Below are 13,129 nucleotides of genomic sequence, written 5' to 3' on the forward strand. Positions count from 1 at the left end.
AGAAAGCTGCAAAAGAGTTAAACTTGGTGCCGCTTTCAAATGACACTGTGTCACAGAGAATAAAAGAAATGGCTGACGATGTTAAAAAGACACTGATTGAGCGCATTCAAAGCAGTCAATGTTTTGCCATCCAGCTTGACGAGACTACGGATGTCGCAGATTTGGCCAATTTATTGGTTTATGTGAGATATGAAAAGGATGGTTCAGCTCATGAGGACTTTATGTTCTGCCAGTCACTTGGGACCAGAACTACAGCAGAGCACATATTCCAGGTACTGGACGCGTTTATCCAAGAGAACGGACTGGACTGGAAAAAGTGTGTGGGAGTGTGTACTGATGGCGCGAGGGCTATGACAGGTCGTCACAGTGGAGTAGCAGCTCGCATCCGAGAGGTAGCCCCTGAGATGCGCTGGACTCACTGAAGCATCCATCATGAGGCACTAGCAGTGAAGAAGATGCCTGGTGACCTGAAGTCCGTACTGGACTCTGCTGTGAAAACTGTGAACTTCATTAAGGCCAGGCCGATGAATTCTCGTTTATTTTGTGTACTCTGCGAGGAAATGGGCAGTGAGCATGTCCAACTCTCGCTTCATACTGAAGTGCGGTGGCTTTCAAGAGGAAAGGTGCTTTCAAGGCTTTTTGAATTGCACAAAGAGGTCCATATGTTCTTACAGGACACAAATTTCCCCTTGTCAGACATTTTCGAGGATACTGTGTGGCTCAGTCAGCTGGCATATTTGTCTGACATTTTTTCACGTTTAAATGAACTGAATTTGGGACTACAGGGACTCTCCATCAATGTTTTTGATGTGCAGGACAAAATCAATGCACTGCTTAAGAAGTTGGAATTATTTGAAATAAAAATCAAGACAGGTGATGTTTCAGCTTTCCCTGCTTTGGAAAGTTTTCTGTCTGACAATGACCTGACGCTTGATGGTAGACTCGGGGATAACATCACTGCACACCTCGTGTCACTCAGACAACAGTTCCTTGATTATTTCCCAGTGATGCCTGAAGCTGAAGCTAGCCGCTGGATGAGAAACCCTTTCAGCATCAACACCTCTCAGATGGCTTCACAGGACTTGACTGTTGGTGAGCAGGAGAGTTTAATAGAGTTGTCTTGTGACGAAACATTGAAGGTAGCTTTCAGAATGCAGACACTGCTGGACTTTTGGATAAAGCAGCACAGTGAATACCCTGTGCTTTCTGACAAGGCCGTGCATTTTCTCCTTCCTTTTGTGACCACGTATCTTTGCGAGAATGGATTCTCTTCACTAGTTGTCATAAAAACAAAGTACAGAAGCAGGGTGGACGCTGAGCCAAACCTGAGACTGAAGCTGACCTCCATTGACCCAGACATCTCAGGACTGTGTTCACAGAGGCATGCTCACCCATCACATTAAGCTCATGTAAGTTTTAAACAACATGTACTTGTTTTAAGTACAATACATTTTCAGTTAATCTGTACAGTTTGTATTTCTCTTTTAACTACATGTTCCTTTAATCTGTTAGTACAGTTTTTATTTCACTTTTAGGTGCAATACATTTTAATTTAATAATTAAAAAACTACCTGTATGTAGGCAGCACAGTGTTGATGTTAAAACTGTGTTGTTACAACAATATGTTTAAAGTGGCTGACAATAAATATTCTTATTATAAATAAAACTGCCTGGTTTTTGAGCTGTGCATAACTGTAGCTGAATAGTTAGGCCTACTATGCTACTGTATTTTAATATTGGTCATTATGGTGGTACTTGGAGAGCCAAATATTTTCTGAGGTGGTACTTGGTGTAAAAAGTTTGAGAACCACTGATCTATAAGAAACATTATCAACATAATTATCAACATAATCAAAAACAGTAGCATTTAACATTAGTGCTCAGATCTGTAGGAAAAGAAGGTTACATAATAATATGAAATACACAAACACGAAGCATAAAGAAGTTTATGCTATTTATTCAGTAGTCATCATTACATTTTCACAAAGTCATAACTAAAAACATCCATAAGAGAACTGGACAAAGTTATCATCGGGCAATGATTATTGATGAAAACTGTCTCAGGTTACGTATGTAACCATAGTTCCCTGAGTAGGGAACGAGACACTGCGTCCTCTAGGGGCCGCTTTGGGTAACACCTAGTCGTGACCCGTGTCTGAAGCATACATTGAAAAAACACCAACTTGTTGGCCAGCGACAGCCTCTGACGTCACTACCGGCGCGACTATAAATAAGCACCGGGAGAGCACGTCACTATCTTCTTCGTTTGAAGCTTGCGTCCGAGGCATGGCAGGGAGCTTGAGGACGCAGTGTCTCGTTCCCTACTCAGGGAACTATGGTTACATACGTTACCTGAGACAGTTCCCTTTCGAGGGAACTTTGAACTGCATCCTCAAGGGACCGCTTTGGGGAACAGTATACCCACGCCGCCATGCTGAGGGGAGTGCAGGCCAGAATTATGGCGAGCACTAAGTACCAACTCTACCATTTCCACGGGAGTTGCCCCTGGGACATTAGACGGCTGTCTGTGACAGTACCCCTTACGGCCAAAAAGCCTAAGCTACATACCCAACTTAATTGTTAGGGCCTCGGCCCAGGGTAGAGCTGAAGGCTTGGAATCAGGAAAGATTCCTTTAAAGGGATATGGCTAAGAACCTAGCCTTTCTACCAAGTCTTGCCTGTCACACAGGGGCTACCGCTAGCTTACGCATAAGCTTGTTGAAAGAGCTGTCTCGACAGTTCTCTAGTAGCAACACCCTGTTTAGATAGGTATCCGAGGATACATAGATGGAGTGGCGCCCAAGATGAACGGGGCTTTTACCAACTCGAGAAAGGGCACGAAGCAACCGCGCGAAGCCCTCACCATATAGGATTTTTAGAAAGAACGCAGAATACTAGTGTGCGAACTTACCACAATGTGGATTTCAGAAAGTGTGCAAAGACTTCACGTGCACACTTACCATAGCATGGGTTTTCAAATACTGTTCTAAGGAGGGGCTCTCGTGGCACTCTGATAGAGCAGCTCATAGATGGAATAGTGTATCTCAAAACAGTATGATTGAGAGTCATCAACTCGATCTATGCAAACAATACTGGAGCGCTCTGGGGAAAAAACAGAGAACTCAGTCTCATATGAGAGGAGAACTCCGAGCTCAGAGTAGCGTGCTCATAGACGACCCTTTTTTGGAAAAAGGCGAGCGCTGCTAAGTTACCACGAGAATCACCCAAATAGCCCCTGATGTTGAGGGAAGCGATGCTTGAGGTGTATAAACAAATACACACTGGCTGAATGTAGCCCAAGGAACCAAGGTCTAATCATCTCAAGAAAGGGAACGAAGCGGAGCGCGTAACCCTTATCGTACAAGATTTCAGAAAGTTTGCAGAGTCTTGCATGAAAACTTACCATTTGTGGATTTTTAGAAAGTGTGCAAAGTGTTCACGTGCAGACTGACCACCATGTGGTTTAGAGAAAGTACACAAAGCTTAGCGTGTGTTCTTAAAGGTTCCTAAGCATCGCAGAGGTGCTGAATCTCACGGGAGAAGCAAGCTCAATTTTACAAACCTCGGGCGATGGGAGCATCACCTGAGGCAGCATATACAAGAAGACTTCTGTAACTGCCACCTCCACTTCCCGCTAGATGTGACAGCACCACTAAGCGGCCAGGAGACCACTCAGGGTGACCTGGCCGGACATCCATGAAATTCCCTGCAGTCCTGTGCCAGGCCTGATGATCAAGGAGGCTCCCTCAGAAACCTGTGATCTCAGCCGCCTAATACCGGAACATGAAGCCGGATGGCTGGTGCTGGCGAGTGTTTAGTAAACACTGTAACTGAGCACTGCAAAGGAAACTCACAGAGTTTATTAGTAGACACGTAACCACCAGCAATTAAATACACGTAAGTATATACAGAGAGGGTTACATTTACTCACCCACCCTCCTGCGCTTGAGCCCCACTCAAGGGGCGCCTCCTTTTAGTCTGGACCATCAGTAAGGTGGTTGCTATGAACATAGAACCATAAAAACATTATAGGTCCAGCATAGGAGACTGTTATGCGAGAGGTTTCCACCTAACCTCGATCAGGTGGAGAGCTGGTGGTTACAGGGGAATTAGGAAGGGGAGGATAAAAGCAGAAGTTAACCCTCTGAAATCGATTAACGCATATATGCGTTATGAGGCTATTTTTTCCTGATAACCTCCAGAGGGTTAAAAATCCCCAAAGGGAACGAGTAGATACCTCGGTATCACTCCGATTCGGACGAGAACGTTGCTTCGTCTAGATCATACCCCTTAGGTTCTGCTTACCTCCTCGTGACCCACGATTCCTCTAACCCCTGCCCGCAGGTGAGGGAGGAGCGCGAGTTGCGACACTAGCCTTCTGTGCCCATCTTTGATCCTCAGATCGAGACGGGCCAGGACCCCTATGTTGTTCGGGCTCAGACCTGGACCTTCGTGGAACGAAGGATCTGAAAGCAGCAGAGTGCGCCTTTGTCTCCCTGAACTTCTCAAATCGAAATGTATTTCGTCTCAACGGAAATACCGAAAAGCTCAGAAGGCGAAACCTGAGCATCGAGAAGAAAGCATTTTCTTTCCTCCCGATGTCTGCCAGGTTCATCCACAGATGTCTCTCCGCTGCCACCATGGCGGCCATAGTCCTGCCCATGGCGGAGGTGGCCTGCTTGTTAGCTCGGAGAGAGATCCTTGGTGCGCGCAGCTCAGCTACCTGATCAGAAAAAGGCTCCTGCCTCTATCCAGGTCTCTTAGCAGATCAGTCTGATATGCTTGAAGCACCAGCATTGTGGGTAATAAAGCCACAGCCTGATATGCTACTGCGTATGCCTTGCCATTTAAGCAAGATGATTTTCTGAAGGGGCTTAAATGGCAAGGAGGGAGATTAAGAGAGGATATTTCCCCTGCAGAAAGAAAAAACATTTTCACAGATAAAAATTATGAAGTGAAGTGACATTCAGCCAAGTATGGTGACCCATACTCAGAATTTGTGCTCTGCATTTAACCCATCCGAAATGCACACACACAGAGCAGTGAACACACACACACACTGTGAACACACACCCGGAGCAGTGGGCAGCCATTTATACTGCGGCGCCCGGGGAGCAGTTGGGGGTTCGATGCCTTGCTCAAGGGCACCTAAGTCGTGGTATTGAGGGTGGAGAGAGAACTGTACATGCACTCCCCCCACCCACAATTCCTGCCGGCCCGGGACTCGAACTCACAACCTTTCGATTGGGAGTCCGACTCTCTAACCATTAGGCCACGACTTCCCCAATTATTTATAAATTATTTAGAAAAATCTTTGCTCTCTCTACAGGGGGCATTCCCTCATAGCCGCTTTCGCGCATCACCTTGATGTCGGCAGATTACTTTCATGCCGAAACCGATGGATGCGAGAAGAAAACGGCATCTTTCATTTCTTTTTAATTTCTGTATGGAGATCATGCAGAAATAAAAGGCTCACCTGAGCTGGAGGGCTAAGGTCAAAAGGTAATTTTCGCTCAATAACCTCCAACAGCTCTACATACGCAGGGCAGGAGAATTGAGAAAGCTCAGCCTCAGCTTTTTCACCATCCTCAAATATCTCCTGCTTTTCCTGGGTAAAGACCCAGCAGAGCACTAACCTCAGTATCAGAAAGTGTTAAAGATATAACATTATCCTCCCAAGGCTCTCTCTCTCTCGTCTGCCGCCCTTCTTTCTTTTTTTTACGAGCGCGAAAGGGAAAGTCCCTCTTTAAACCATTCAGACAGATCCACCTGTATTCTCACGAGCTCATTCTCTTCCACGCCTCAGCGTGGACAGGTCCTGAACCGCGGGAAGCAGATGGCTGCCTTTTTTGGCTGTTGGCTGTTGGTGTTTTTTCAATGTATGCTTCAGACACGGGTCACAATGAGGTGTTCCCCAAAGCGGCCCCTAGAGGACGCAGTTCGAAGTTCCCTCGAAAGGGAACTATAACCTTAATATGGATTGTTGCATAAATAATAAACAACTGATAAAAGTATGCACCCCTAATCTATAATAAATATGAACAATGGTACAAATATACAAAGGTATGAGTTCAGTGTTCATCCTTTCAAAACCGAACACATCTTTCACAGACATCTACCTCTCTGTCTCACCTCACCAGTTCTCACACCCTGGCTGTGGACATGATAGGAAGTTTGAATAGCAACAGAAATGAGCATCCTCTGATGATTGGTCTCATATGTGCTAAGTAGACCAAAGAGTTATCTCTTATTTCTTGCCGCATTAATAAAGTTACTGAAACAGACTGCTATGACTTTGAGCCATTCAGTAAAACTCTCAAATCTGCAAAGCAAGCCCCATCACAGAACAAGGAAAGTTTGTAAATGAACTGCATGCATAAGAGTTGCATTTCCATTTTAGCCATCTGAGACAGAATCATAATACTACAGTAATTAATGCATGAATGTGTTTACTGTGAATAATTCAACTAAGTGCTCAAAAATGTTATATTAAATTAGTTTACTTAATCACCAGTGTCATAGATCCTATTGGAGGTGGGGGTTAAGTCCACTTTTTGGGTGCGTTCATAATAGAAATTATTCATTAATGCGCTTTGAGAACTGAACAGATGATGTAAGCATAATTAATCATAATGAACAGTATTTCACTGTAATTGTGTATGATTTACATACAGTGGACATCAATAACAAGGTACTTCATTAAACCAAGTAAAACAAAATAAAAAAACTGGTGGTTTTGCGGAGCACTTGAGATTAATTGACCTGTCAATTCAAAAGGTAGGATCAGATGTTTTATCAGGCTAATATTGTTTTTTTATATTTTGCTTAAAATAAGTGCCTCCTTAAGTCAAGTCACTTTTATTTATATAGTTTTTTATACGATACTGATTGTGCCACAGCAGCTCCACAGTGTTGAACAGGAAAAATTTGTGCTGATGATGCCCAGGGATGATAGAAAACAGCCAGTTCATCATTGATTCAATGATTCATCATCAGCTCAGTTCAGCTCTCCTCCAATAGTGACTGTGCAATCTACCCGACAATATTGCCTAAAAAATTGTTAAACATTCAAAAGAAACAATGTACAAGATAATAAAAATGCTCTCGTCATGAATGTAAGACAAAGTCAGTTATTGTCTTTCCTTGCCATCTACAAATTATTTTTTCCCATTAAAACATTGTTTATTATGAAAGGCTCTGAACATGCTGATTAGTTATGCTATAAATGTAGATAAAAAAACTTGTCACAAACCTGGTTTGTTTGAATGTTGAGAATCATATATGCAATGACAATAAAGACCTAACAAACTAACAAAAATTTTAGAAAAAGTTCTTCTCAATTGTTTTCCTTCCTGCGAAAATATGATCTGTATGAAGAATTTCAGTCAGGTTTTAGGCCCCACCATAGCACAGAAACTGCACTTGTTAAAATTACAAATGACCTGCTTCTTGCGTCAGATCAAGTCTGCATCTCATTTCTAGTCTTACTTGATCTTAGTGCTGCGTTCGACACCATAGATCATGACATACTCATAGATCGATTACAAAACTATACAGGTATTCAAGGGCAGGCTCTAAGATAGTTCAGATCCTACCTGTCCGATCGCTACCATTTTATTTACTTAAATGGGGTGTCATCTCATTTATCATCAGTAAAATATGGAGTGGCACAAGGATCTGTTCTAGGTCCTCTTCTATTTTCAATGTACATGTTGCCCCTTGGTAATATTATTAGAAAATACGGAATTAGCTTCCACTATTATGCTGATGATACTCAGCTATATATCTCAACGAGACCAGATGAAACTCCCCAATTATCTAAGCTAACAGAGTGTGTTAAAAATGTAAAAGATTGGATGACCAATAATTTTCTCCTATTAAATTCGGATAAGACAGAGATATTATTTAAGGACATTAATGAAGCGTGTTTGGCTCTAGATAAAAATATTAGAGGACTTACTATGAACCACCCTGAGCCCTGACCCGTTGTTTTGACACACCGCTCACTGGAAATGGTAGAAACGGTGTTATATGTCGGTTCGCTCCACGGCTGTAGTGAATCACTCTTGCTGTAGCTCTGACTGTGGAAGACTCTTATGTCGGTCTCTGTGTGTCTGGGCAGGATCTGGCCACGCCGGAGTGTTTCTCTCGTCACCCCAGCCGTGTGTGGGAGTTCTACCAGTACCGGCGAGAGCTGACCCTGAACGCCCCGCCGAGCGGCGCTCACAGAGCCATCGCCGAGTGTGAGGCGCGTCTCAGCAGACAGGGACGCTCGCTGGTGGTGATCACGCAGAACATCGACGAGCTGCACCAGCGCGCCGGATCCAGACACGTGCTGGAGGTCCACGGTCAGAGCTCACACACACCGTCTCTGTCAGAAACACCCGAGGATAGAGTATGCTGTCAAGATCAGAAATACTGAGTATAGTCCTGGGAGAAGCTTGATTTCATCCTTAGATTCCCTGTGCAAATAAAATAGATCCTTCTATAGGTGTTAAAACCTTACAAATGAGGCTTCTGTTTGAACCACACACAAACAACATCTTATATTTGAGAAATATTCATAGCTGTTTAAAGTATTTTGGAAATACTGGAAAAGAGCTTGAATTTCACTTTCGGAAAAGAGCTTGAATTTCACTTTCAGAAAAGTGGATGAACCCTAAAAAACGCTGAAATTACATTTTGCTTAAACTAAAGAATTCATTTTGAGGACATACATATTTTCTCTATACATCTCAATATATAAAGATGTCCAGCTCTAGTCTGCTAAATGACACTATAAGGCATTCAGATATTATAAACATTAACATCATAATTTCCTGTAAAGCTGCTTTATGATAATGTGTGCTGTGAAAAGCACTATTCAGATTTAGTGAGACTTGTGGACGCAGCACGACATTAAAGCAAAGGTTTGATCTCTATTAGAGAAAACCTAATAAATAACCTCAATAAATACATTATGTCTCGTCCTGGTAGTTCAGTCTGCTGATGCAGTTTTATGACTCAATCAGCAGAACTGATTGAATAGATTTAGTTTTGGATTTGGTTGTTTAGGATATGTTTTGGTGTTTGTTTGAGAGATGTGTTGAAATCTTGTGCTGTGTGTAGGAAATCTGTTTCAGACCAGATGTTTGAGTTGTGGAGATGTGGAGATCAATCACAAAAGCCCCATCTGTCCGTCGCTGGAGGGAAAAGGGTAGGAGACGCTGATCTGTACCAGAAATCATTAGAGTCCAGATCCCAGAGACTCGCTGTATTCAGTCAGACGCTGGACAGTCCACCATAGCAGCTCCGTTAATAACGCTGATGTAGACTCGGACTGATGAAGCGTTGGTCAGTATGATGACTGTGTTGATGTAACATGTCTGTCACCCTTCATTCTCTGCCAGATCACCTGATCCTGACGCCCCTGACGCGCTCATACCTGTCAAAGACCTGCCCAGGTATCCCACTCACTCAACCCAGTTCACCCAAAAGAGAAAATGTGCTGCCTCCTCAATGGATGCTCTGCAGTGAATGGGTGCCGTCAGAATGAGAGTCCAAACAGCTGATAAAAACATCAGAATAATCCACAGCACTCCAGTCCATCAGTGAACATCTGGAGAAGACAAAAGATGAAACACATCCAGCATTAAGATGATTTTAACTCAAACACATAGAGTCTATAATCCATAATAACACTTCCTCCAGTGAAAAAGTGCATCTGTTGTGGTCTCTCACATATTTGTTTAGAGCTGTTTAAACGCTGCTTGATCTGTGCAGATTTCTCTCCTGATTCAGACCAGAACACTTTTTCACTGGAGGAAGTGTTATTATGGATTATAGACTCTATGTGTTTGAGTTAGAATCATCTTAATGCTGGATGTGTTTCATCTTTTGTCTTCTCCAGGTGTTCACTGATGGACTGGAGTGCTGTGGATTATTGTGATGCTTTTATCAGACTCTCATTCTGACGGCACCCATTCACTGCAGAGCATCCACTGATGAGACCCTGATGACATTTTCAGTAAATGTTCAGTTTGGGGTGAACTCTTCCTTTAGTGCTGGTTGTGTGTGTGATATCTCAGGTGTGATGAGAAGGGCTGTGATGGACTGCTGCGGCCGCATGTCATCTGGTTTGGAGAGACTCTGGACTCTCAGATCCTCACTAAAGTAGAGAAGGAGCTGGAGACGTGTGACCTCTGTCTGGTGGTTAGTTTCTCTCAGATGTGAAAGCTTCTGCTGATGAGTGAAACAAGCGTGGTTTGTAATCATGCTCGTTTGAAATCCTGCGTGCTCTGTGATTGTGTCTTCAGGTCGGCACGTCCTCCGTGGTTTACCCAGCAGCCATGTTTGGTCCTCAGGTGGGGGCCCGCGGCGTTCCAGTGGCCGAGTTCAACACTAAAACCACAGCAAACACACCACGCTTCAAGTGAGATTATCCTGCAGCTCACACTGAAACACAGAAAACATGTTGTTTCTGAATATTATCACACAAGGAATAATGTCCAGAGATCACAAACCACAGCTGTTTATTACACAAATAATGTGATGGTCACTCCGTCTGGTTCCAGGTTTCATTTCCCGGGCCGCTGTGCAGAGACTCTTCCTGTGGCTCTGGCCCGACACGAGTCTGAAGTCATCTGACGCTCACAGCCCTGGATCATCTGGAGCTGAACCTGAATGAAAACCATGCATACAAGAGTAAAACAGATTCATTCCTCTGCTTTTGAAATATGAACTGCTGTATATAAACTGGAAATTGACCAAAGCATAATCACACAGACGCTGAAGTTGCTGGAGTGTATATTTGTGCTGTTGACAGTTTTCCATGTGCCTTAACTTTCTCATAGAGACCCATACATAAATCACTGAACGTTTCTTCAGTTCATCTGCTTGATTAATGTGGGATAAAGCAAAATAATATTCCAGTTTACAAAGAGAAGTGCCTACTGTGTATCATGCATGTATCATGTGTGTAATGGTGTATGTGTGTGTAGTGCTTTACTCTGACACACCACTAGAGGGACAGCAGTGACCTCCAGAAGCTTCTGCCTTCATATCAGTTCATCAGTTTCAGCATTAAATACTAATGAATAAAAGTGTTTTTCACTGACTGTGTCTGGATTCATAATGTTCAGTCAGTGTTTTATCTGTGGCTCCTCCTGCACATTTATAAAATGTATAAACAGCTTTCATTCTCATTAACATTTTTCATATAGAAATCATCATTTTTCATGATTTCTGAAGATCATGTGACACTGAAGACTGGAGTAATGATGCTGAAAATACAGCTGTGCATCACAGAAATACATTACACAAATTACACAAAAAATTCAATATTTCACTATTTGGTAACACCAGATTATGGAACCCTATTCACTGTTAACTATTTGCTTATTATCATTAATATTACTAGCATATTGGCTGTTTATTAATACTTATAAAGCACATATCGATGAATTATTCTGCATGACCATATAGACATTACTACAACTTAATATCAGTAATCAGGAGTTTAGTGAGGGAAAATAGTTAATAGTTAAAATGTGTTCTCTTATCTAAAGTGTTGCCTGCTCTTTTTACTGCAGATTTGATCAAATAAATGCAACATTAATAGTTGAGCAGAAGAAACTGCTTTCAAAAACAATAAACAGGATGATTTTAATGACAGCTGAAATTATGTCCTGATGTCCCACAGAGTGCAGACATGTTGATTTCTCTTGTTTTGGGGGTTCAGTGTGTTTCTTTGTGCTGATGCTGTGAATGAAGCTCAGATCTGAGCGCCTCACGTCTGTCAAAGGGGCTTTACTGTCAGAGTAGAGCTTATGTAGATGCTATTTATAGCAGCCATTAATCTGCCTGTATCTCAATGATTCACTGCAGCACTGGCTGATTTCACACACACACACACACACACACACACACACACACACACTCAGCCCTCCTCTCTGTTTGTATCTGTGCCACAGAAGACAATGATTTTTGTGTCTCTGATGGTCCCACACACGAACAGTCACATCAGCCTCTTGTTTCCTCTTTATCACTGACTCACAGACTGAAATCCGCCACTGAACACGTGACCTGCTGTTAAACAATAATGCGCTCTAATGAACGTTTATCATAATCAATGTAAGTTGCCAATTAGGAAGCTGCTGCAGGATGAGGAACTGTCTTTTGCTCATTTACCCTCTGGTGCTGCAAGTGTGGCGCTCAAAATGAACTTTTATACATCTATGTTATACTATATTATACATCTATTTCAATTAAATGAAGGGATAAATCATAGGGATATGTGAGATCGTTCTGTAATTAACTAATTCTCTAGGATCAAGTTGTGTTTATTTTAATGAGAGGCTTACTAACACCCCCTTTGAAGGTTTTGGGGACATATCCTAAAGACATTGATGAATGAATATTATTCAGAAGAGGATCTATGACTTCAGGAAGCACCTCTTTTAGGAGCTTAGATGGTATAGGGTCTAACATGCATGTTGTTGGTTTAGATGATTTAACAAGTTTATACAATTCTTCCTCTCCTATAGTAGAGAATGAGTGGAACTGTTCCTCAGGGGGTCTATAGTGCACTGTCTGATGTGATACTGTAGCTGACGGCTGAATGGTTGCAATTTTATCTGTAATAGTATCGATTTTAGAAGTAAAGTAGTTCATAAAGTCATTACTGCTGTGGTGTTGGGAAATGTCAACACTTGTTGAGGCTTTATTTTTCGTTAATTTAGCCACTGTATTGAATAAATGCCTGGGGTTATGTTTGTTTTCTTCTAAAAGAGGCGAAAAGTAATCGGATCTAGCAGTTTTTAATGCTTTTCTGTAGGATAGGTTACTTTCCTGCCAAGCAATACAAAATACCTCTAGTTTTGTTTTCCTCCAGCTGCGCTCCATTTTTCGGGCTGCTCTCTTTAGGGTGCGAGTATGCTCATTATACCATGGTGTCAAACTGTTTTCCTTAACCTTCCTTAAGCGTAAAGGAGCAACTTTATTTAAAATGCTAGAAAAGAGAGAGTCCATAGTTTCTGTTACATCATCAAGTTGTTCTGAGGTTTTGGATATGCTAAGGAATTTGGATACATCAGGAAGATAACTTAAAAAGCAGTCTTTTGTGGTAGAAGTGATGGTTCTTCCATACTTG

The 13,129-nt window shown here is 42.4% G+C and overlaps 1 protein-coding gene across 1 annotated transcript in view; it reads left to right on the forward strand.

Moving 5' to 3' along the window:
- LOC132155315 (NAD-dependent protein deacylase sirtuin-5, mitochondrial) overlaps nucleotides 1-11,009 on the forward strand; it is a 14,271-nt gene extending 3,262 nt beyond the window's left edge. The window contains exons 4-9 of the mRNA XM_059564201.1: nucleotides 8,123-8,348; nucleotides 9,109-9,196; nucleotides 9,390-9,443; nucleotides 10,068-10,191; nucleotides 10,296-10,411; nucleotides 10,554-11,009. Coding sequence (XP_059420184.1) covers nucleotides 8,123-8,348; nucleotides 9,109-9,196; nucleotides 9,390-9,443; nucleotides 10,068-10,191; nucleotides 10,296-10,411; nucleotides 10,554-10,626 — 681 coding nt within the window. The 3' untranslated portion in view covers nucleotides 10,627-11,009. The remainder of the gene's footprint in view (nucleotides 1-8,122; nucleotides 8,349-9,108; nucleotides 9,197-9,389; nucleotides 9,444-10,067; nucleotides 10,192-10,295; nucleotides 10,412-10,553) is intronic.
- The last annotated feature ends 2,120 nt before the right edge of the window (nucleotides 11,010-13,129 follow it).

Source organism: Carassius carassius, chromosome 12, assembly GCF_963082965.1.
Source record: "Carassius carassius chromosome 12, fCarCar2.1, whole genome shotgun sequence".
NCBI classification, from domain to species: Eukaryota; Metazoa; Chordata; class Actinopteri; order Cypriniformes; family Cyprinidae; genus Carassius; species Carassius carassius.